Source organism: Triticum aestivum, chromosome 4A (genome assembly GCF_018294505.1).
Source record: "Triticum aestivum cultivar Chinese Spring chromosome 4A, IWGSC CS RefSeq v2.1, whole genome shotgun sequence".
Lineage (NCBI taxonomy): Eukaryota > Viridiplantae > Streptophyta > Magnoliopsida > Poales > Poaceae > Triticum > Triticum aestivum.
This window is the reverse complement of record NC_057803.1, coordinates 595372116-595397347: the sequence shown is the minus strand read 5'-3', so window position 1 is coordinate 595397347 and position 25232 is coordinate 595372116. Positions and strand designations below refer to the sequence as shown.

General features: G+C 48.4%; 1 protein-coding gene across 1 annotated transcript; it reads left to right on the top strand.

The window, feature by feature from the left end:
- Positions 1–18457: 18457 nt before the first annotated feature.
- Positions 18458–20073, top strand: LOC123087339 (uncharacterized). Its single transcript, XM_044509331.1, has one exon. It carries the CDS (start codon positions 18658–18660, stop codon positions 19969–19971), a length of 1314 nt encoding a protein of 437 aa, XP_044365266.1. The 5' UTR covers positions 18458–18657; the 3' UTR covers positions 19972–20073.
- Positions 20074–25232: the final 5159 nt, after the last annotated feature.

Below are 25232 nucleotides of genomic sequence, written 5' to 3'. Positions count from 1 at the left end.
ACTCAGATACATGTGTGGATACATAGACAACACCATGTCCCTAGTAAGCCTCTAGTTGACTAGCTCGTTGATCAATAGATGGTTACGGTTTCCTGACCATGGACATTGGATGTCATTGATAACGGGATCACATCATTAGGAGAATGATGTGATGGACAAGACCCAATCCTAAGCCTAGCACAAGATCATGTAGTTCGTATGCTAAAGCTTTTCTAATGTCAAGTATCATTTCCTTAGACCATGAGATTGTGCAACTCCCGGATACCGTAGGAGTGCTTTGGGTGTGCCAAACGTCACAACGTAACTGGGTGGCTATAAAGGTACACTACAGGTATCTCCAAAAGTGTCTGTTGGGTTGGCACGAATCGAGACTGGGATTTGTCACTCCGTGTAACGGAGAGGTATCTCTGGGCCCACTCGGTAGGACATCATCATAATGTGCACAATGTGATCAAGGAGTTGATCACGGGATGATGTGTTACGGAACGAGTAAAGAGACTTGCCGGTAACGAGATTGAACAAGGTATCGGGATACTGACGATCGAATCTCGGGCAAGTATCGTACCGATAGACAAAGGGAATTGTATACGGGATTGATTAAGTCCTTGACATCGTGGTTCATCCGATGAGATCATCGTGGAACATGTGGGAGCCAACATGGGTATCCAGATCCCGCTGTTGGTTATTGACCGGAGAGTCATCTCGGTCATGTCTGCATGTCTCCCGAACCCGTAGGGTCTACACACTTAAGGTTCGGTGACGCTAGGGTTATAGAGATATTAGTATGCGGTAACCCGAAAGTTGTTCGGAGTCCCGGATGAGATCCCGGACGTCACGAGGAGTTCCGGAATGGTCCGGAGGTAAAGAATTATATATAGGAAGTGCTATTTCGGCCATCGGGACAAGTTTCGGGGTCACCGGTATTGTACCGGGACCACCGGAAGGGTCCCGGGGGTCCACCGGGTGGGGCCACCTGCCCCGGGGGGCCACATGGGCTGTAGGGGGTGCGCCTTGGCCTATATGGGCCAAGGGCACCAGCCCCAAGAGGCCCATGCGCCAAGAGAAGAGGGAAAGGAAGAGTCCTAAAGGGGGAAGGCACCTCCGAGGTGCCTTGGGGAGGAGGGACTCCTCCCCTGGCCGCACCCTTCCTTGGAGGAAGGGCCAAGGCTGCGCCTCCCCCCTCTCCCTTGGCCCTATATATAGTGGGGGGAAGGGAGGGCAGCCCAACCTAAGCCCTGGCGCCTCCCTCTCCCTCCCATGACACATCTCCCTCCTCCCGCAGCGCTTGGCGAAGCCCTGTTGGAATCCCGCTACTTCCACCACCACGCCATCGTGCTGCTGGATCTCCATCAACCTCTCCTCCCCCTTGCTGGATCAAGAAGGAGGAGACGTCGCTGCTCCGTACGTGTGTTGAACGCGGAGGTGCCGTCCGTTCGGCGCTAGGATCATCGGTGATTTGGATCACGACGAGTACGACTCCATCAACCCCGTTCTCTTGAACGCTTCCGCGCGCGATCTACAAGGGTATGTAGATCCACTCCTCCCTCGTTGCTAGATGACTCCATAGATAGATCTTGGTGACACGTAGGAAAATTTTGAATTTACGCTACGTTACCCAACAAATGCATCATCATAATGAGGTCAATGTGGCTAATGAGTTAACCACGGGATCATGCATTACGGAAAGAGTAAAGAGACTTGCCGGTAATTAGATTGAACAAGGTATTGGGATACCGACGATCTAATCTCGGGCAAGTAACTTACCGATGGACAAAGGGAATTGTATACACGATTGATTGAATCCCCGACATCGTGGTTCGTCCGATGAGATCATCGTGGAACATGTGGGAGCCAATATGGGTATCCATATCCCGCTGTTGGTTATTGGCCGGAGAGATGTCTCAGTCATGTCTGCATGGTTCCCGAACCTGTAGGTGCTACCTCTTAAGCACTGTGTTGGTTTTCCCCGAAGAGGAAGGGATGATGCAGCAAAGTAGCGTAAGTATGTCCCTCAGTTTTTGAGAACCAAGGTATCAATCCAGTAGGAGGCTACGCGCGAGTCCCTCGTACCTGCACAAAACAAATAAATCCTCGCAACCAACGCAAATAGGGGTTGCCAATCCCTATAAGGCCACTTACGAGAGTGAGATCTGATAGATATGATAAGATAATATTTTTGGTACTTTTTGTGATAAAGATGCTAAGTAAAATAAAGGCAAAGTATAGCAAAGGAAATAACTAAGTAGTAGGATATTAATATGATGAAGATAGACCCGGGGGCCATAGGTTTCACTAGTGGCTTCTCTCGAGAGCATAAGTATTCTACGGTGGGTGAACGAATTACTGTTGAGCAATTGACAGAATTGAGCATAGTTATGAGAATATCTAGGTATGATCATGTATATAGGCATCACGTCCGAGACAAGTAAACCGACTCATGCCTGCATCTACTACTATTACTCCAGTCATCGACCGTTATCCAGCATGCATCTAGAGTATTAAGTTAAAAACAGAGTAACGCCTTAAGCAAGATGACATGATGTAGAGGGATAGACTCATGCAATATGAAGAAAACCCCATCTTGTTATCCTCGATGGCAACAATACAATACGTGCCTTGCTACCCCTACTGTCACTGGGAAAGGACACCGCAAGATTGAACCCAAAGCTAAGCACTTCTCCCATTGCAAGAAAGATCAATCTAGTAGGCCAAACCAAACTGATAATTCGAAGAGACTTGCAAAGATAACCAATCATACATAAAAGAATTCAAAGAAGATTCAACTATTATTCATAGATACTGTCGGGGATATACCCCGCGGTATGACCCGGTTGGAGTTGTAAACCGGCTGGGACTTGGTAAACCGGCGAATGGTAAACCAGTGGAGAGTTAAGACAGAGAGTTACGACAGATGGCTAAGAAAGACGGTAAATCGGCGAGTGTTAAACTGGCAGAGTTAAGACAGATGGTAGCACCGGCAGGTGTTAAGTCAATCATAACCCGACACACAATGTTAAACCGGCAGACGTTAAGAAGCCCAGAAAGGGAAGTCAAAATATTTTAAGTCTTAGTCCGAGATGGACTCTACATGTAACCCGCCCCTTTAACTTATATAAGGAGGGGCAGGGCTTCTCAAAGAGGGACAAGTAAGAAAACAACAATCTCTAGGGCTAGACACAATTAGAGGAGAGCCGGTTTACGGCGACTCCCTCGTGATGATAATGAGATCTAGCCTCAAACAACATGTAGGGTTGTTACCGGATGATGTTTCCCGGGGCCCGAAGCTGTCTAAATCCTCGTCTTGTGTCGCGTTTCTTGATTCCACTCAACCCCTCTCAAGCTATCACATAGATGCGCTGGCCTCACGACTAAGTCCTTTCGCTAGGACATCTGACGTGACAATTCCACGACAGTTGGCGCCCGCCGTGGGGCTCGCGCACGGTGGTGTTGAGTTCTTGGAGGGATCTCTCGCAGAGATTAAGAAGTCTGCAAATTTTCCAGATAAAGAGGAGCCGGTTTGGAAGGATCTGTGTCAGATTTGAAGTCTGAAGAGAGAATTAGGGTTACACATGGACAAGCATAACCCGGTGATCCGTTAAATCCGAAGACATTTGTTCTATGCTACAGTCAACAAACGAACGTCAATTATAGGACCCTATTATTGAGAAAAGATCCATCGAAGAGAATATGGCATCATGGAGGGTCAAATCAGCTACGACCCGGAAGTGGATTTTTACACGGACTCATAAAGCGTCGTTGACCCGTTTTGAGTGAGGTCCGGTTCACTATGTTTTTCTACCTTCACCCGCCTGTTAATCCACCAAGTTGACCTCGAGTAACCACAAAGCTGTCGGAATCAGACTTGCCAAGATGAAACTAATACTTTATGGGATCTGTCAAAGCCATCAAGTTTCGTTGATTACAGCGGGCACATCAAGGTTAATCCGTCGCCAGATCAAATCAGTACAGGTCAGTAAAACATTATGCTATATCTCAACATTCATGACCGGGGAAAGAATACGGCCATAACCCGGGTAGAATACGGATACAAGCTGGACTCCATTGTGTGTTAAGTCACCTTGGCCTCTCTCCGAGTCTCGATCGGGCTTTAGTAGTCGTCCGCGCTAAACCGCCTCGTCTTGTGCTCGAGCCGCAGGGCTCCGCCGTCTCCGACCGTATCACCTTTCCTCGGGCCGGTTTTACTGCCGCTGCATGATCACCACCCTGGCGACCGTACCAAGCTATCTCGCCTATGGCCATTTCCAAATCGCCGGGCTATGGTTAAAAGATAGTTGCCGTTGGGCCATGCCGGTTCAGCCTGCCGTCGGTTCAGCCGTGCCTCGCCATTAAGTCGCCATGGCTCTCACTGCTTCCGGTTCGGTCTGCGCTTCCGTTAAATCGCTCGCAAGTCACCACGAGCCTGCCTCGCTCCACTTCAGTCTTGGATCCGTTTTCATGCTCCGGGTTATGATCACCACTACAAGCTGCCGTCCCGCGCAGGATCAAGCTCGCTTCAGCCGCCAAATCACCAAAATGACCTCAAGTCACTGGTCTCCGCAGAACCGCCGCCCCCAAACCACCTGTATCGACTCTAAATTGTCACGGCCGCTAAACCGGCCTGTTTAGGCCACCGCCGGTTTAATGCTGCTGCTGATGTTGGTCGCCCATGCCGGCCTACACGCCCCTGCGTGTTTCACCGGCGCCCAGCCGTCGGTCTACTCCGCCTGCATGTCTCACCGTGACCCGCGGTTGCGCCGCCCTCGTTGACCCCCGGCCTGGTTCAGCCGCCTTTCGCCTTCATCCTTGAGGCGCTGACTCTGCTTTGCCTGGCCACTTCAACCGTTGTCGAATCTTGCCTCGCCACCGCGCTGACCCGCCTCCGCCGCGGTTGAGTCGGTTTACAGAAATTTGTTAACATGTGCTGAATCGCGGGCAACTGTCTGAGACGCCGCCACGGTTTTCCTCTGTTTGAGTCACCGGGGGCATGAGTCGTGGTTTCGAGCTACCTGAGAATTGTGTCAAGCTGCCGCTGTAGCTCACTGGTCACTGGTCTCCTTCTTCCCAGTCTCATTTTAAATCGTCGTTATGGTCCGCGCGCCGAGCTGCCAGGGTTTCGTCTTGGGCTTTGACCTCCTGCATGGAGTGCAGGCAAGGCTCCCAGGAGATTGCTGAACTACAACGTTTTGAATCCTAAGTAATTTATCAGATGCCAAATTGGACAAAATACGTCGTTGCATGAAAGAGATACACCAACAAAAAAGTTAAGCGAAACCTCGAAGGATTATGAATACAAAAGCTAACGAGAAAAATTCCATCAGTGGCCGTTCACAGCACCCGTTCCCATGGGCCTCAAGCCCCGGTTTGCTTTGCCTCCATTTCAAGTGGAAGTGGCCGCCTTGGACTGATGTGTCAAGCTGCTGTCGCGGCCTCACTCATCGACCGCCCTTGAGCCGCTCCTACCGCGGTCGTTTCTGCAGCCGTGAACGGCTGTCTCCGCTGGCGAGCCGCCCGCCTCCGCTACCACGGCCACGTGGCTCGCGCCCGTACTACATGACCAATCGATGCCGTCAAAGTTGCCACTGATCTCATACCTGCCTCAAGCTACTACTGCTCTGAGCCGCTGCCTCCCCTGGGGCACCTCGGGCTACTGCCTTCTTGCCGGCTCGTGCACCATCACTGAGCTACTTGCAGCCATCGCCTCCGTCCCGCATCCGCATGGCCACTGACCCGTCGGTCGTTGAGTCACTGAGCGCCTCAAACTGCCCTTGTACTGACTCCGCCTCATCTCAAGCGGATCGTACAACTCCTGTCTCCGGCAGCCGTTGTCGGGTCGAAGCCTTGATTTTCTTCCTACAATGGCCGCGCCTCGAGCCGCCTCTGCCGGGGCTCTTTTGCAAGACTCGCCTCCGTCCATTCAGGAAGCAGCCCGCCGGTGGGCTGCCCCAGGGGAGCCCGTGAACCGCCGTCCTGCCTTGCCTCCTTCCTGCGTCGGCTCATCGCGTCCGTCCGCGTCGCTCGGCCCCGCACCGGCAAAACTGCTACGAGTTGCCGGTTTACCCCAAGCTGCCTGGTTGAGAAAGCATGTGCCCAATTATATTGAGATGAGTTAAAGTTTTCACCTTCATACGGCACAGCAAGTTGCCGGGTCCGAGATTCTTCATGAATTCCACATCAAGTTGCCGGTTTACGGATCGCCCCCGTCGGGTTACTTCCATCGATGTTAGGCTGAACCGCCGCCGTGATTCGTCCCGCCGCGACTACGCTCACGCTGGCCGCCTGCTAGTTCTTCGTGCCGCAGCGCACCCGCCCTGCTCTGTTTGTGAAGCCCGTCCGCACAAGCCGGTTTTTGAGCGCTCATACTACAGTGGTTTGCTAAGGCAGGAAAGATAGAAGCAGAGAAGGCAGGATGCCCAAGTCGGATTTAAAAAAGAAGTGCTACGGAGTACCTCTGGTTACTCACTCCAGATATTGAGGAGCTATTACAAAGCTATGCTGCTGCTTTTAGTACATGGCATCAATCCACCAATTGATACGTGAAGACAAAGGAACACGGTACTACCCGCCGGTTGCACAGCCAACCAAAATCATCAGGTGCTATTCACTTTGTCTATTTCCTTAGCATAGCATCCCCCACAGTCCCCGATGCACCAGGACTGGCCCATTTATGTTTTGTTGGTCTTTCTCCCACTGTCCTCTGAAGGTTATTGGTTTTGCTTTTTCTCTATGTTTTCTTTTGTTGGCTTTTTGTAGATTTTTTATTTTATCTTTTCTTTCCAATTGATAGTTTTTTCTTTATTTTTACTTTTTTAAATAAGAAATCGAATTTAAATAAGTGATACATTTTTCAAATTCATGGATGTTGTTTTAAATGCAGGAATGTTCTTTCAAACTTGCGAGAAAATTTTGAAATCTGAGAACATTTTCGAAAATCATGAACATTTTTGAAATGCAGAATATTTTTGAATTACAAGTAAATAAATTAGGGAACATTTATCAAATTCAGCAACATGTTTTGGAATTTGGAAAACGAAATAAAATTCTCAATCTTTTAAAAAAATGGGAACATTTCCCAAAATCATGGTTATATTTTGAGTTCGAAACATTTTTTCCAAATTCATTAAGAATTTTTGAAATTAGTAAATAGTTTTTCAAATCTGCAACCAATTTAAAAGCCCAGGACCATTTCTAAATCATGGAATTGAGTTCATAACATTTTCTGGAAAAACTATGAACATTTTTTAAGCTCGCGAACATTTTTAAAATGTATGCACATTATTTGAAATCCAGGAAAAGTTGCCAAATGTGTGAATGTTTTTAAAGTTTTAGAACATATTTTCAAATTTTATAAATTCCTTTTGAAATATCAAACATATTTTTAAAATGAAAACAAAAAATGAAACACCAAAATAACCAAAAGAAAAAAAAAACATGGGAGCCTCGCCTGTATTGGTGCGGCTGTTGTCCAGTCTGTCTGTGCTCTCTGTTATCTACACCTTTGTTTCAAATTATTTAAATATAGTTGACTTATGGGCGGGGGGGGGGGGGGGGGGGGGGGCTAGAAAAAAAAACACATTTTTGTGCCAGTCTGAGTAGATGCGCAACCAAGTCTCCTTCCAGCACCACTAGCAAATGTAACTCTTTTTTTCCGAGTTGGACGAAAGTAACTTGTTGGTGAGTTAGTGGTCGTGGCACTGGCTTTATTAATTTTATTACTCCCACCTGTCCAAGTTTTTTTTTGCGGGGAATCATACGATTTTATTCCAAATTGACAGACTTACAATCTTCAGCGACTAAATCACTGACGTGGGGGGGGGGGGGGGGGGGGGGGGGGGACGCCCCAGCCAACAAGCTTTGCTATCCCCGCCTCTCCCATAGTTCGCTAAACAATCAGCAACTCTGTTCTGTTTACAAAGAATTTTAACAGGAATAACAATCCTACCATTCATGTAGTACTTAATATCACTAACCAGTTGGCCGTATGCTGACCTTTCTAGGGAATCATCTGAAAGCACCTTGAGTGCCACTGCACAATCCGACTGAATGAGGGTTGTAGTCGAAGAATGCTCCGCCGCCAGCTTGAGCCCCTCCGCCATCGCTTGAAGTTCAGCCTCGAGAGCCTCATTACAGTGGGAATTTTTTCAATACGCAGCAAATATTACTCCACCTTTATCATCTCGGAGGATCATGCCGGATCCCGCTGAACCAAAATTGACTCTATATCTGACTGACAGAAATATTGTTGCAAAAGGTCAAGACGCCAGTAACCATGGTCATCTAGGAACTCCGAAACTCTACTCAGACGACAACCTCTATACAATGTTGTATAGAGGTTGCGTCAATTAATTCGAATCGGAGGGAGCAGTAGCTTGCATGGTTGCTGCTGATTCATCAAAACAACTCAAGCCAGTAAGGTCTACTAAAAGTCTGAAACCCACATCACAACGTTAGCTTTTTAGTGCCCTGGTGATCATGCCATCAATCTGATGGATGTTGGAATTATGTGTCCTGCAACTATATTCAAATTGCTTGGAATTGTTAATATTCGGAATATCTCATTATGGAATTGTACATGTATTTATACATGGAATTGATTTACATGTTTAGTATGGAATTGTTACTTGCTGGAATGTACTTAAGTAATATATGCTTAAGGAAGCTGGTCGATTATCAGTGGAATACAATATATTATTTATATTGAAAAGACTACCCGGGTACACTGATGATTGGAAGGAGCTAGATCGTATAATTAGATTACAGCCCTAATGTTGATCTACATAATTAGAGGAATTTACACTCTATTATGACGCATTGCTCACAAGTGTGTGCTCCGGGGACATAACGGGTAGAATCCATTAACAGACAAATATGATCGTGGTTGGTAATTTGATCTGGACTCTATCCCGGAAACTAGTGGAAAAAACTAGGAATCTTATATATGTATAAGAGGTGGACTCTTTGGAAAAACAATATAAGAAGGTCCCTACTCCCTAGCCTCAGACATGCGAATTGTGGACGGCACCACGGATAAGCGCAGAGGAATATGAGGTAGACCACAAACCCTAAATTTCTAACAATGGATGGATGGATGGATGTCATATAATTCGTACGCTATGCGGCCATCATTCTGTACCGTTTTCCATTCCGAAAAGCAAAGTCGTCTTCACTGCTGCTGCTGAGGTTGCCGCGCATGATTAAAACTAGCTCACTATGAAGAGTAGACTTGACCCTGTAGCGATAAGTCTTCCGGTCTCTGAAGAAGGTGTCCACTGAAATTTCGTGTGAATTTTGACTACAGCTCAACCAAGACGACGAAACTTGAAGCTCTGGCATGTCTGCTCCCAGCTTCAAGTATGACTGAATTGAATTTCTACTTTGCATGCTGTAAGGTTGTGGTACAGTACATATCGCTGGTGTAAGTCATGTTGAAAGTTCAGCAAAAGAAAACATGATCGACATAGTTAAAGCTGCTTTGGAAGAAAGATCGACGGTTCATGATTCCCCAACAAATGCATCGATTCCAGAGGTTGTTGGCGACGTGGATCGACATGATCGTCACACTGGAGAGCCGACGTGTAGCACAAAGTCATCGCGGGCGATTGTCTAAAGTTGAAGCTACTTGTGAAGAATTCGCATCTGCTTTTCAAATATGTTCCTCGAGCAGGCACCACGACGATTCGGTTCATATGTTACCGTTTGGCAAAAGCAGTAACAGAGGGTGTTTTCAGCGATGGGAACACGGGGAATAAGAATGGAATTGTAGATTAAATGGAAGACATGTACTAAAGTGATTGGAGCACGGAGAATATTCGTACGGTCAGTATGTACTCCAGTGGATATATGCAAGAAAAATCAGGAGAGGCAAAAGCTAAAGGAATTGAAGGCGTGCAGCTGGAGACCGAGTCTGATTTGATGCTATATGAAAGCTATGCTCATTGCACTTGCATTACATTCCTCTGCGCAATGATGCGTGGTTGCGAAACTGCTGGCGGAGCTTGGAGGACAACGATAGGGAGGACATGTAGCATGCCAAGTCGGTCAATCAACAATCAGATCATGCCAAACAGCTAAAATCAATTGCTCGGTTCAGTGGGCATTGGCCATCTACCATCATTAGTTCCATTCCATGTGTCCTCGTAATGCTCGATTCAGATAGATATCCTCACTAAAATACAATACGATCTTCTATTTTTTTCTTGTGAAAAGGACCTGTTGTATTGTAAATATTCACCGGTTGTATAAGCATTTCAAACATAATAAAAATTACATCGAGATTCCAAGACCAACGAGCAACCACTACTGCCACCGACGCGCCGCTGTTGCAGCTCCCTTACTGGAGCCGGCTTTACCTTGTCGACGACGGCCGGAAAGTCTTCGTGCACGTGTCCCTACGAATCAGCGCCTTGGAGCCATAGTCGTCGCTGTTGAACCCTTGCATAGATCTGAAGCACCTGACACGAAATCTCGCCACATATCGGGAAACCCTAACCTCACCGCCCTAAGAAATCCACACCGAAGCTTCATTGGCTACGTCCAAACGGATAAACTCGAAGAGGATCGAAACCCGGAAGACAACTTCGAAGAAGAAGCGTCGCCATCCCCCCAAGTGTCGCACCTGCGAGGACTAAAAACTACTATTAACCGGAGCGAAGGCATCGGGATTCCCCTTCCCGCCGTCGGCCGTCGGCCACATGAGCAACGGGCGGACGGGAGGCAAATCCACGGGCTCGTTGGTGAAATCATCGGTGGAGAGAGTTTCCCCTAGCTGCCTAGGTTAGGGAAGGAAAACGAGAGAAAGTCTTTTTGATATGTATAAGGAACTCTTTCTTTCAAGGTATCTATACTTCATATGATCTACTTTTTTAACACAATACAATCACATATGCTTATATATACGCACATACACTCAACAGTATGAGCGCACAAACATATACCCTACACCTGTGAGCACCTTCAAGAGACTAAGTCGGCACAACATCTTGAGATTGATGAAGTCATCACAGTCACTTTGTAGTCGACGGGAACGACTTCTTCCAGTGAACGAACATTGTCGAAAAGTCTGAAATAAATAAATAAAGTGAATATCAGTGCCAAGTTCAAGACTGATTAATCATACTTAATTAATATTTGCATTTGTACATCACTATATTTTCTTTTTTGTCTTGAATGTATTAGCAAATCTATGATTTTTTTTCTTTTATGAAAATCACCATGTTAAGTTAAGACGTGCATTGTACATATATACATACTAATATAATAAGGCATCAAATTTTCTCTTGCATCCGTTCGCGGAGCAGTTCACGAACTCGAATGCGGAAGGCCGCCGTTCAACCGTAGCCGCATATAATTCAACCCATATTTAAACAAATCGGACGAAATTCATGTAGACCGGCCGATATTCATGAAAACTCGGATAGAAAATAGCAAAAACATTAATAGATAGCTTGCAAATTAAGTCTAGCACAATAATATCTCAAATTCGACTAGATTCCGCATGTCCAGCAAGTTTTTCATCAACGGATCATGTCATTCCACACATACTCCCCTTTTAACTTCATCCAACAGTGTGTGCACGTAAATGGTTGTCCCTCTGTCTTGTGGTACACCACGGCAGCGCGTGCGGGCTACATATAATGTGTAGACCAACATTGAGTGAATGAATCAATCAATAAGTTGAGCAAGAGGAAGCAAAACTTACGATCTCATCCTCTGTTGCGTGCAATGGCCATCTTGCCTCGAGCTGACGAACCACGTCGCAAAACTTGGTGGCGCTAGTGTGGATAGCGTACCAGCGAGACGATGACGACCTCACATTGCGTTATTGAATTATGTACATGTCGTAGGGCGCAATGTGCTTTCGTGCGTGAAACTTTCATGCACTCGCTGTTAGAAGGCCTCCCCATTGCTCCTGCCTACGAAATTCGCGGATACGGCCAACCACGCATCGCACAACAACTCGTCGTTCATGATTGAGTAGCTCACCATCCTTCGTACTCTAAAAAACGATATAACATTTGAAAATAAGCTCAATGGCATTTGACCGAGCACCCATCGGGTGCGGTGTCCTCCATGGAGATTGTTGACAGGAGGGTGGAGCGTACCTGGGTAAAAACGGCTCCAGAATGGACAACTCCGTCGTAACGGCGAGCGAGCGCATCGCCGCTGGTTGTAGATGCCGGTAATACCTCTGTGGCAGCCGGAGATGTACAACAGTGACGACGGAGGTGAAGAGTGCGGATGCAAAGTAAGGGGGAGAACGGACAGAGTGAAAGAAAATGAGACTGGGAGGGAAGATTGGGTGGGACAGAGGTGTCGAAGTCCTGAGTGTATGCTGTCCAGACTCCCGTAAATCTCCCCCCACTTTATCTCCAATTTACATGAGAAAACGCATCCGGACTGTGTCGTGAACTTATACAAGACCATGTCGATCCGAACGGATGCGGATAATTTACGGGTCCACCTTAAAGACGTGGTACTCCTTCTGTGACGTTTAGATCACTAATATAGTGATCTATACACTTTTATTTTATAGTATTTCTTTACCACGGAGTACTCTTTTGGTTGCCTCCGTTGCATCGTGAGCCAGGCGTGTGCTCAAAGCAGCGCTCAAAAAACGATTTTTTTTTGTGTTTTTCCTGTATCTGTGTCGTCTGTTCTCTGTTACTTGCCCAGAAGGACAATCGACCAAACAAAGATCTCACTTTTTTTACTAGAATAATACCCGTGCGTTGCAACGGGATATAAATATTCTAATATGTTAGTTTGTGATTTATCTGTCAATAATAATGCAATTATGTAAATAAATGTCCGTCAAATTCTGCCCATGAATTACCTGATATTTTGATTAGAAAATTGGTAAGTAAACTAAACTGCAATTGGTTTAGAAGGTAAGTAATTAAGATGATTAATTATCATATACATGGAAAGTTGGACGAAGAAGTGGTGGGAAGAAAAGTGAAATGAGAACCTTACGTTCTTTTTAAGTAGTACTAGTAAATGCGCACGTGCAACGCACGTTAAATATTTAGGCAATATATTAATTGCATGTGGATTTTAGGTATACAATTATTTGTGTGTTAATCATGTGATTAGTGTAATTTTTGGTATGATATTAATTGCATGTTAAACACGTTTAACGCTCGCCATTGGAGCAGTCTAGGTCGTTGGATTAACTTAGTTCGATGGCTGGGATCAGTTGGATCTGCCCCTTTGGGTCTTTTTATATTGGTATAGATATAGATATAGATTGATATAGATATAGATAGAAAAGGAAGTAAGATCTCGCTTGGAGGGAGGTCTTTGGAATATATTTATTATACAAAATCAGCGACACTTATTTTAAGACGAAAGGAATATATTGCCATGTCACGCACAAGCAAATGTCACGGTGTTAAGCGATCTAGTGGTCGTGGCACCGGCTTTATTTAGGGAATAACTCGGTTGCTGCTGATTTGATGATCTCATACGTCTAGCCATAATTGAAGCAGAGAAATGTTATGCAAAGGCCATGCGCCATAATTGAAGCTGCTGAAGCAGGCAGCACCCGCCATTTCATTTCATTCTGATTTGGCTTCTCACCCAAACACGAGCCAAGATATTTTTGCCTTGCAGCACGGGTTAAGACGGTGGGTCGGTCAGCCGGCGAAAAGATCAACAGAAAAGATCATCATGTGGACAGGCATCGATCTCCATGGATGGATGGATGGATGGAGCGGCAAGGCATTACACCCGTCAAAGTGCCAGGGACGTACGAAAACGAAAGGTACTTATATAACTAAAATAGGACGCTGTAGGCTGTAGCCTCATTGTTCTGATGCCCAATTTATGCAACGCAATCTCGCGACGGTTTAGTTAAATCACTATCACTCATCGCAATCCGTCACGCTAAGGGCATCTCCAACGCTATTCCCTTAAAACGGATGCACTGTCCATCCGTGGATCACGTCCGGATGTGTCACAGATATAATACAAAAGCCGGCCATCCAACCATATATCTTAAATGTCCGCGTCAAGAAGACCAACATTGTGCCTAAGTGGACGAAAAACAAGAAGGAAAGGAAACATGAGCAAGTTAATCCTTGTCGAGCAGTTGCAGCCGCCAAAACTGTTGTAAACGCACATGGTTTAGACATGATATCCATGCAAGTTGAAAAACATGTGCACATCAAGCAAATGGGGAGTCACCCAATGTTGAGGGGAGCCATCGATCGCAGGGCGGGAGAAGACGACACCACCAAAATCCCACCTTAGAGACGATCCGGCAATCCCACGCTTCCATCACAAGTGTCCATCGGTGGTATATCTAGGCACACCATACAATACATCACAAGTTGTCACTATCCCGCGAAGGCCGCGATTATCACCAGCAAATTGCCCCGCATTCGTAACATGACGTTTAAATGGAGGGTCACCTCCGCCCGCCGCCACACTTCGCCTCGATGTCTCATCCATCCAAAAGAGCATCAGTTGCAGCACGAACTTGCCATCATCCACTGGTCCTCCTAAGCAACACAGATCCACAATAAGGCTCCCGGGAAGAGAAATGACACCATTGACATCATCATTTGATCTGAGATCACCAAGACCTAGGGTTTCTGCCGGAGCAGCAGACAACTAGACGAGAATGGTATCGACAACCCCTTCAGCAATGTAATGACGCCCAAAGGCATCGCCACCATCGGGCCGGAAAATCTGAGCACAACTTTTGCCATCCATCTCGCCATAGCTGAACAATCCGTCCCTCGACACATCAGCCGAGAAAGAACCACACCACTGTCGCATGCAGCAGTCGAGCCACAAGCCGACCCGCCCCCCACCGAGCCCAGCAACCACCTGTCAGACCGCCACTTGACGAGCCCGCCACCGCGTGCATCGGAGCGCCGCTGACCGCCACCAAGATCCACCACCCGTTTGTCCCGAGGTGCCGCGAGAAAGGTCCCCGCCGCCGCCGTCGGCCGCACGAGCTTCACCCTGCGACTTCCTGCCGCGGCGACGCTTAGGGTTTGAGGGGGAACCCCAAGTCGCCCTAACCGAGGACGACGCGAGGGATGGTGTCCAAGCTCGCTCACCCCAAGGATGAAAAATTAACCGATTAATTCAGGGGTGTCATACCGGGAATTGGCGTGCATACTATACATTTCTAGCCAACGAGCCACGCACCATGTTAGGGAGATCCAACACGGTCGCGACAGGATCGTGTCGTTAAGCAGCGAATGATTCGCCGTACACAAGTACAAAGCACGAGCTTAAAAAATTGGAGATGATTATATAATATATTAGACAATGTTCCGTTGTCGATAACCATGCAGTAGGGCACTGTGCTAACTACACAAATCCACATCGAATAATTAAGGAGATCGCGAGGCACATATGTCAACAAGATCCTTTCGGAAAACAAGAACTGAGCGGTAGTATTTTACTTCCACGTGCAACCATGTGATTGCGCCTGTCTTTTTCTTTGTATGTTCTTCCAAGAAAACCAATGTTAACGTTGCTTCGAGATCATGAGTAGAGCGTATTTTGTACGTGATATTGTATTATTTATGCACGGTGCTTTGTGTCGGTCGACCGGACCATACACGAGATTGATCGCCACGTGAGCCGTTTGATACAGTTGCGTCTGGCCGTTGACCCCCCTCCCCTCACCTCTGCTCTCTCCGCTTCCTCTCTCACAACGCCCCTCCTCACTGGCGATGACGATGGTGCGTCTTTGATTCGCTTTATTATGTTTGTAGTCGTCACTAGGTGATCTATGAATCTAAACATATTTTTTTATTATTTTTAATGTTCGTTATAGTGTCATAATTAAACATGAACAGATTGAAAGTTTCTCGGAAAAAAAACAGCCCTCCTAACTGACCCCCACCCCCCTCCTTCTCTCTAGCAACAAAACCCCCGCATCCTTACCCGCAGCGGCACTGCCGCCATCTAGGTCCTTTTGGAAAACAAAAACCAATATTTTACTTACACCTAAAAGAATGCAATGTCTTTTTTGTTCTTCCAAAAAGCAACAACGTAAGGTTTTGTCGTCCAACCCAATTGCCATTACCTTTTACCTTTCAAAAAATAATTTTAAAAATTGCCATGTTGTGGGAAAAATACCAAAAAAATGTTCGAAAGAAGAGTAAAACACACAAAATCACCATCATGGAACCGAGTAAATTGCGAAAATGGTTGGTAAGAAAACACATAGGAAAATTTCTTTAATTTACCCATAGGTAGTAAAAAAAGCGGCGGCCAAAGGTTGCTATGTTCATGAAAAATTGAAAATAAGTGCTTGGCCATTTGTAAGATTATTGTATTAGATAGAAATCAATTTAAAACACAAAATCAAGAGTTGCCATGTGATATAGCCTAAAGAAATATTGGGTATGCTATCGTAAAAAACAGAAAAAAGTTTGCCATGGTGTATGCTAAGGTAAAATTGTCGTGTTGCATTTAAATAATTTGCAGTGGTATCAAAATAAATGGACTAAAATAATTTCCGATAAATAACTTGAAATGCAAAATGATGAAGTATGTAAAAGAATAAATTGGTTATGGTCCAAAAATAATATTTGCCATGTCACGAAAATTAAGATTGCCATGGTTCGAAAATAAATTTGCCATCATACGAAAATATAATTTGCCATGTCATAAAAAAATAAAAATGCCATGGTACTCAAGGTAAATTTGCCATCATGAAAGTAAGAAAATAATAATTTGCCATGATCCAAAATATATTTTTTCCATGTTACAATAAATAAAATTGCCATGGTACTAAAGATAAATTTGCTATCATGAAATTAAGGAAAAAAACTAATTTTACATGTTACAAAAAGATGTTATTATGTGATTTTACGTTTAAAAATTTCCTAAAATTTACCATGTGGCTTGGCAAAAAAAAAGTCATGTCTCTTTATGAAAATGCCTTGTTTTTATGAAAACATTTATTTCTTCATTTTTCCATGAACAAGTAATAGCGATGTTAAGAAAACTGCCATGTTTTCTAGAATAACATGGCAAAAACATGATACAGATAAAATGAAATAAAGGTTATACAGTGTGCACATTATATGCAAAAATTTATATATATTTGCGATGATTGAAAAAAATGCTATGAATTTGCCATATGACAAGTAGATGTTTTAAATAAAATTTGCAATGTGTGTGCAACAGCAAAAATCAAATAAATGTTATACAATTTGCATGCCCCCAAGGCGCGCAAGCCGCTCTCCTTGCTACCGTCGCTCGATCTTGAGCACCCCGCCAGCTGAGGTACCCCCCCCCCCGGCGTTTCATCCAACCTCTCCTTCCTCTCCCACAACGCTGCAACCTCCTGACCGCCATTACCTAAAAGTTCTTCCGCCGCAAGGACCGAGGGTTGGTCGCATGTAACCCACCACACCACCTTGCCGCTTTCGTTGCCAGAACTCATTTCGCGGTGCGTCGCCGACGAGTTTGAGGACGGCCTCGCTAGATCCGTCGATTCCTCGCCTTCCTGGGCTCCACCATCGGCCGTGTGCATCGATCTTGGCTAGGACCTCGCGTGACGCCGACGAGCAAGTGTTCATCGGCCACCAACATTTGTCTCTCCCTTCCTCCCTACCCCTCCCTCCCTCTCAAGAAACGAGAGAAAAAGTGAGTGAGTTTGAGAGTGAAGGGATAAGGATAGAGGAAAAAGGACACTCAAGATCGTCCTCTCAGGCCAATGCACGGCGCAAACATTTTTTTATGAGGTGGCACTCGTGCTTGTGCTCAGATTCGTATAGAGCATTCAACGACAACTAATACGTTCGCTCCGAATTGGTATAAACCTGACGTTAGATTTATAGCATTTGAGTTCCCCCTTTTATTTTTTTAATTAATTATATCTATGTTTTAACCGGTTTTCTTAAAAACCGTCTTAACCTTCCCATTTTTATTGACTTGCAAAATAAATCATGTTTTCTTTGGCAAACCAATAAGTGCTTACCAAATAAGCGTGCGTATCAAATAAAACCCTAGAATTTATTTCAACAGGTAAATCATAGGCATAATTTTATTAGATAAACACCAATTTACACAATCACATCAATATGGACAGGCACTAATCACGCGCTAACATTTTTTTATGAGATGGCATTTGCACTTGCGCTCAGATTCGTGCAGAGCATTCGACAACAGCTAATACGTACTCTCGAATTGCTATAACATTTGAGCTCCCCCTTTTATTCGTTTTCATTCTATCTCTGGTTTTTTTCATCCGTTTTCTTAAAAACCGTCTTAACCTTTCCATTTTTATTGACTTGCCAAATAAAATCATGTTTTCTTTGGCAAACCAATAAATGCTTACCAAATAAACGTGCGTATCAAACAAAACCCTAGAATTTATTCCGACAGGTAAATCACTGTCGCTGAAACGAGTGTATCTAGAACCGCCAAGCATCCAAAAATACAACATGCCGAACAGCAAAACGCACCTCCCATTCTTAGACGAAAAGCCAACAAACGCACCTCCCATGTTTGGGAACCCACTCGCTCCCTCCCTCCGTCTTCCTCTTTCTATTCCCACTCCCCCCCAAAAAAAGGTCCGTCACCAACCCAGAGCACCACCAAACGCCGGACCCGGACGCGGAGGCAGGCGGAGGCCCGGCGCGCCGGTCGGCCCCCTTCCATGCTCGCCGGCGCCGGCCGCCGCTGATGCCCAGCCCGCCCAAGGACCGCCCCGCCGGCCGCCTCGGCCGCCTCATCTCCGCGCTCCGCCCCGCGCGCGCCGGCCCCCTCCCCGTCCAGACCGGCTTCCCCACCTCCCTCGCCGACCTCTTCGTCAAGAACCATGGCCGCCTCAAGAAGCAGGGCCCCTCCTCCGGCAGGCGCAAGAGGCGCGGCGCCCCCCCTTTGCCTTCCTCCGAGCCCTCTCCCCCGCCTCCCTCTCCTCCACCCCCGCCGGCCGCCGTCTGCCCGCCGTCGGCCCAGCCAAGGCCCGACCTTCCGCGGGCGGAGCCCGTCCGCCGCCCCGGAGGCGGGGCCGCCGGCCTCGGATTGGGGTTCCTCGCGCTCGTCGGCGTGGCGTCCCTCGCCCTCCTCGTGATCTGGAGCAGGAAGGTGGTTGCGGCCGTCACCGTCGCCGCCTTCTCGCTCTTCCTGCTGGAATCCGTCAGGGCGTCCTCGCTTCGCCGGCGGCCCCGGCCCCCGGCGCCCACCGCGGAGCTGGATATCGACGACGGCCGCGGCTACGTCTCGCCGATCCGGGAGCTGGCGGGGGAGCCGGAGCCGCTGGGATCGAGCTTCTCCGACTCCGGCAGGGGGATCAGCGCCTCCATCCTCGGCATTGACGAGAGGAGCGAGGCCGGCGAGGATTCGTGCGTCTGGGAGCCGAAGCCGAGGAAGAGGTCGCCTTGGAGGAAGCTGATCCCCAGGAAATTGCAGAGAGGCCGGAAGATTGGCAAGGAGTCCGGCTCCCTGTCAAGTTCTTTCCGGTCAAGCTCTTTCCGCAGCGAGGTCAGCGTAGCGGACTCCACGCTCGGCGACAATGCCGGGGCGACGGATCCCCCGGACTCTCGCCGCGGCAGACGCAGCCAAGCGAACGCCAAGGCGGAGGCCGCTGCCATCGGATCGCGGGACTCATCGGGCCCTCTCCGCCTTGGCATGCTTGACGGCATCAAATCGCGCGACTCATCGGGCCCTCTCCGCGGCATGGGTGACGGCGCGGACGCCGCCACCAAATCGCCGGATTCGTCGTGTCCTCTCCGCGACACGGGCAACGGCGGTGCGCGTGCGCCGATGGGAATCGCCGGGGCGGACGGCGTAGGGGGAGGGGGAGGCCAGTTCCCCTTGGTAGCTGTGACCGTGGTCGTCCTCGTCGGCCTGGCCGCCGGGAGGGTCCCGGCCGTGGCGCTCACCGTGCTTTGGTCCGCGCTGGTTGGCTGGCTTCAGAGATTGCGGCGGGACGGCGATGGATGTACGCACGTAGGAACCTCCCGATCCCTCCCAGGGTTGATGCAAGTAAATTAGTGAGTGAGTGGCCATTAAACAGCAGGAGTGAGCGGTGGTACTATAATCCTTACATATACTTGTTCTTAAGTTATTGAAAGCTTGAGTGCATTCCATGATCCCTGATGGTCTGCTCTGGCATTCATCGTCCAGTTCTTGTGCCGATCGAGCTGTCGTTTCAGCCGTTCACCCGCACAAGCGTCCGCTCACGCCGCCAATGGCCGGCCGGGCCGGTCCGCGGGCGCCATGGCCGCAAGGTGTTGGGACAGAGAGGGCCAACCGGTTCAGTGCAGCAGATGGCACATGCCCTGCGATCCCAACACGACCAACGGAAACTCCGGCGTTTCGCTTGCACTCCATATGGACAGACAAAGCACAAGCTCCATCGATATGGCTTTGTCCAAAGCGAGCGCTTTTCGCCGCGGCATGCGGAGCGTGCCGCCACGTCCCGGACGTGCGTGCCCCGTTCTCCTTCTCCCTCCCCCGTGGCCGAGCTCCGTCCGTCCGTCCGTCCATGGCGCCGCGCCGGTGGCGGATGGATCGCGTCTCGAATCGTCCGTTCCGGCGATAAAGGCAAGGCGCAGATTAATAAATCGATCAGCAGCTTCCATTTGGACGGTCCAGCCCAGTCCAGCAGCTCCGATTCGTTCGTGCTCGCGGCCGGCCGGTCCACGGCAGGGGAGGTGGCTGTCAGATGAGATCATCGCGAGCGCGTTCTCCACGGCGTTGTTTATGCCGGCCAAAGTCTCGCTACCCGATTTTTGTGCTGGTTTGATTCCAGCCGTCGGCAGCTGCTACACCGGCCAAAAACTCCTTTTCTACAAAACTCATCGCCAAAGAGGGTCTTGGAGCTTCTTCGAGTAACCGGCTGGTGCACGAATTCAAAAACTCCGTTTCCACATTTCGTGCTGGTTCGCTATCCGTTGGAGTATAGGATCTGACTTTCTTCCATACTTCGAAATTTCCGAGTAACTGGCCGGTGCATGAATTCAATAAGGTATCCGAGGAGTGAATTGCAAAAAACAACCATATTTAGGGCTTCATCTGCGGAAAACCATCACGTCGCTAATCATTTGCAAAAAACACCGCGCATTCAGTAAACCTTTTGTAAAAAGCACTGAACAGGTGATTTAGCCCATTTAATCACCTTCTGACATGTGAGGCCGGACTGTAAGGAGCTGACTTGGCAAAATAATTACACACAAACCCCTAGTAGATTTTTTTAAAAAGCAATCAGCCCCCTGGACCATGCCCGGCAGAGCCTGGCTCCCGTCGCCGTCGCCAGAAGACGCCCGCCGACCGGGCGGTCGCGGAGACGAGGAGGAGTCTGTGTAGCAGCGGGTGGACGCACCGGCCGGTGGCCATCTCCGCAACCACGAGGGCCAGCAGCGCACTGTCGCCGCCAGGGAACCGTAGCTCCTATGTAGCGTCCGCGGCGTGGACTGCGCGGAGGCGGCCGCCGGGAGCTCAGCCTTCAAGCCACGGCGGCGCCCGTCGGGATGCTGTGGTCGCGCCTCGATCTTCTACCAGGGAAGCCCAGCGTCGCTCGACGCCGTGGATGCGGGCCAACCTCCACGCGCTTCGACGCCTCCTCCCCTACTCCTACACCCCACTCTACGCTTGCTCGCGCAGCCGCAGTGGAGCGTCCACGCCCGCAGGAGAGCCCTGCATCCCCGTGCGCATGCGCCACCGAGCCTTGCGCCGTCCGACCGGACTTCCCCGCAGCTCGCCGCCGCCAGTTCACCGGGCACCACCGCAGCCCCCTCTCCCTCTCCTTCCTCCCCTGTCTCTCATGCAACTCCCCCTCTCTCTCTCCAGGACGCTGGCCGAAGCCGGATCCACCGCCGGCCATTAGCCGCAACCGCCGGCAATAAGCTCCCCTATACACGCCGGTTATGAGCTTGTACAGGCGCGCATCGCCACGATCATTCCCGGCGAGGGTGGAGCGAGGAAGGAGATGCCCTCCGTGGGGGAGGGGGAGGGCTTGATTGCTTTTTTTAGATCCAAGGAGGTATATGTCAATTTGTTGCCAAATCAGCTCCTTACATTTCGGCCCCACTTGTCAGAAAGTGGTTAAACAGGCTAATTCACTTGATCAGTGCTTTTTGGAAAAGGTTTACTGATTGCACGGTGATTTTTGCAAATGATTAGCGACCTGGTAGTTTTCCACAGATGAAGCCCAAAATGTGGTGGTTTTTTTGCAATTCACTCGGTATATCCGAGCTAAGAGGTCTTCGCTTCAACACCCTGCCAACGCGGCATTAAAAAATGTGGCCTACATTGGTCCCGTATCTAAGAACTACCAATATTCTATACATGAGGAGGGTGTTGGAATATATTGTCCAACTCTCTTCATCAGTTCAGACTAATGAGTCAACTTGTTAGGTGCGTACAGCTTACAACCAAGAGATTCAGAGTTCAAAACCCAGTAAACGCCAAAAATAGTTGCGGCCTACCCCCTCTGCCGTTGCCCATGTCATAACTAGAGGAGCATAGACGCGAGCTGGAGTGTTAGAGTATAATGTCCGGCCCTCTCTCGTAGTTCGGACTTTGTCATAGTTGTTTGGATTGTGACTATCTTTGCCATATATTGCCACATGATTTTTGCCACACTTGCCTTAGTTGAGTTGCTTAAATTGTTAGCCACACTTTGACTTGCCTAAGGGAATCTTGCCACACTTTTTGTGTCTATAACATGTGGGGTTCCTGTCATGGTTCTAACTCTGACAGTGATGTAGGGGGGTAAGTATGGAGAGGCGAGGTCTTAGCTATGGAGAGGTTGTAAGGACGCAAGGTTTACGAGTTCAGGCCCTTCTCGGAAGAAGTAAAAGCCCTACGTCTCGGAGCCCGGAGGCAGTCGACTGGATTATGTGTGTATGAGTTACAGAGGTGCGAACCCTTGTCTCGGAGGAGGGGGGTGGCTTATATAAAGTGCGCCAGGACCCCGGCCAGCCCACGTTACGAAGGGTTCAATGTACATTAAGGTAGAGCGTTACTGATAACGCTAGTAATAAAGTGCTATGATGACCATAAAAGCTACTTAATGACCGATCGTTAGCGTGCGGAGTGACTTTAGGTCTCCTGGCCGTCGAGTGGTTGGACTTTGGTCGAGTAATTGCTTCTTGGTTGAATGTCTTCGAGTCTGTCGAGTGGAACACCTCCAAGTCGATTGAAAGGTGATTTATTCTAGAGGTGTCCTTGGGTAGGGCAGTTAGGACAGGTTCGTGACCCTACCCTAGGTACATAGCTTCATCATTAGCCCCCGAATGGATCGAGGTTCGAGTGGGGAAGGAGTTGGGGATCTTTCCGACTGGTTCTTCATGTTGTATGAACGTCTTGTTGGGGAACGTTGCAGAAAACAAAAAAATTCCTACTCGTTTCACCAAGATCATCTAGGAGTTCATCTAGCAACGAGTCATTGGATGCATCTACATACCTTTGTAGATCGCGAGCGGAAGCGTTCAAAAGAACGGTGATGATGTAGTCGTACTCGACGTGATCCAAATCACCGATGACCAGCGCCGAACGGACGGCACCTCCGCGTTCAACACACGTACGGCACGGGAGACGTCTCCTCCTTCTTGATCCAGCAAGGGGGAAGGAGAGGTTGATGAAGATCCAGCAGCACGACGGCGTGGTGGTGGATGCAGGGCGTCACAGCTGCAGGGCTTCGCCGAGACTACGAGGGAGAGACGTAACGGGGGGAGGTGGAGGCGCCAGGGGCTGGTATAAAATCCCTCCTCTCCCCCCCACTATATATAGGGGTGCCAGGGGGGGCGCCGGCCCTAGTAGATGGCATCTACTAGGGGGGGCGGCGGCCAAGGGGAGGTTTCCCTCCCTCCCAAGGCACCTAGGGGTGCCTTCCACCACATGGACTCTTCCATGGTGGAAACCCTAGGCGCATGGGCCTATAGGGGCTGGTGCCCTTGGCCCATCTAGGCCAAGGCGCACCCCCTACAGCCCATGTGGCCCCCCGGGACAGGTGGCCCCACCCGGTGGACCCCCGGGACCCTTCCGGTGGTCCCGGTACAATACCGATAACCCCGAAACTTGTCCCGATGCCCGAAATAGCACTTCCTATATATAATTCTTTACCTCTGGACCATTCCGGAACTCCTCGTGACGTCCGGGATCTCATCCGGGACTCCGAACAACATTCGGGTTTCTGCATATACATATCTTCATAACCCTAGCGTCACCGAACCATAAGTGTGTAGACCCTACGGGTTCGGGAGACAAGCAGACATGACCGAGACGACTCTCCGGTCAATAACCAACAGCGGGATCTGGATACCCATGTTGGCTCCCACATGCTCCACGATGATCTCATCGGATGAACCACGATGTCGAGGATTTAATCAATCCCGTACGCTATTCCCTTTGTCTATCGATATGTTACTTGCCCGAGATTCGATCGTCGGTATCCCAATACCTCGTTCAATCTCGTTACCGGCAAGTCACTTTACTCGTACCGTAATGCATGATCCCGTGACCAGACACTTGGTCACTCTGAGCTCATTATGATGATGCATTACCGAGTGGGCCCAGTGATACCTCTCCGTCATACGGAGTGACAAATCCCAGTCTTGATCCATGTCACCCAATAGACACTTTCGGAGATACCCGTAGTCTACCTTTATAGTCACACAGTTATGTTGTGACGTTTGGCATACCCAAAGCACTCCTACGGTATCCGGGAGTTACACGATCTCATGGTCTAAGGAAAAGATACTTGACATTGGAAAACTCTAGCAAACGAACTATACGATCTTGTGCTATGTTTAGGATTGGGTCTTGTCCATCACAGCATTCTCCCAATGATGTGATCTCGTTATCAATGACATCCAGTGTCCATAGTCAGGAAACCATGACTATCTGTTGATCAACGAGCTAGTCAACTAGAGGCTCCCTAGGGGCATGTCGGTGTCTGTTATTCACACATGTATTACGATTTCCGGATAACACAATTATAGCATGAATAAAGACAATTATCATGAACAAGGAAATATAATAATAATGCTTTTATTATTGCCTCTAGGGCATATTTCCAACAGTCTCCCACTTGCACTAGAGTCAATAATCTAGTTACATTGTGATGAATCGAACACCCATAGAATTCTGGTGTTGATCATGTTTTGCTCTAGGGAGAGGTTTAGTCAATGGATCTTCTATATTCAGGTCCGTATGTACTTTACAAATCTCTATGTCTCCATCTTGAACATTTTCACGAATGGAGTTGAAGCGACGCTTGATGTGCCTTGTCTTCTTGTGAAACCTGGGCT

Excerpts from the sequence above, each read along its gene's own strand:
- LOC123087339 (XM_044509331.1), top strand. The coding sequence starts at position 18,658 with ATGCCCAGCCCGCCCAAGGACCGCCCCGCCGGCCGCCTCGGCCGCCTC.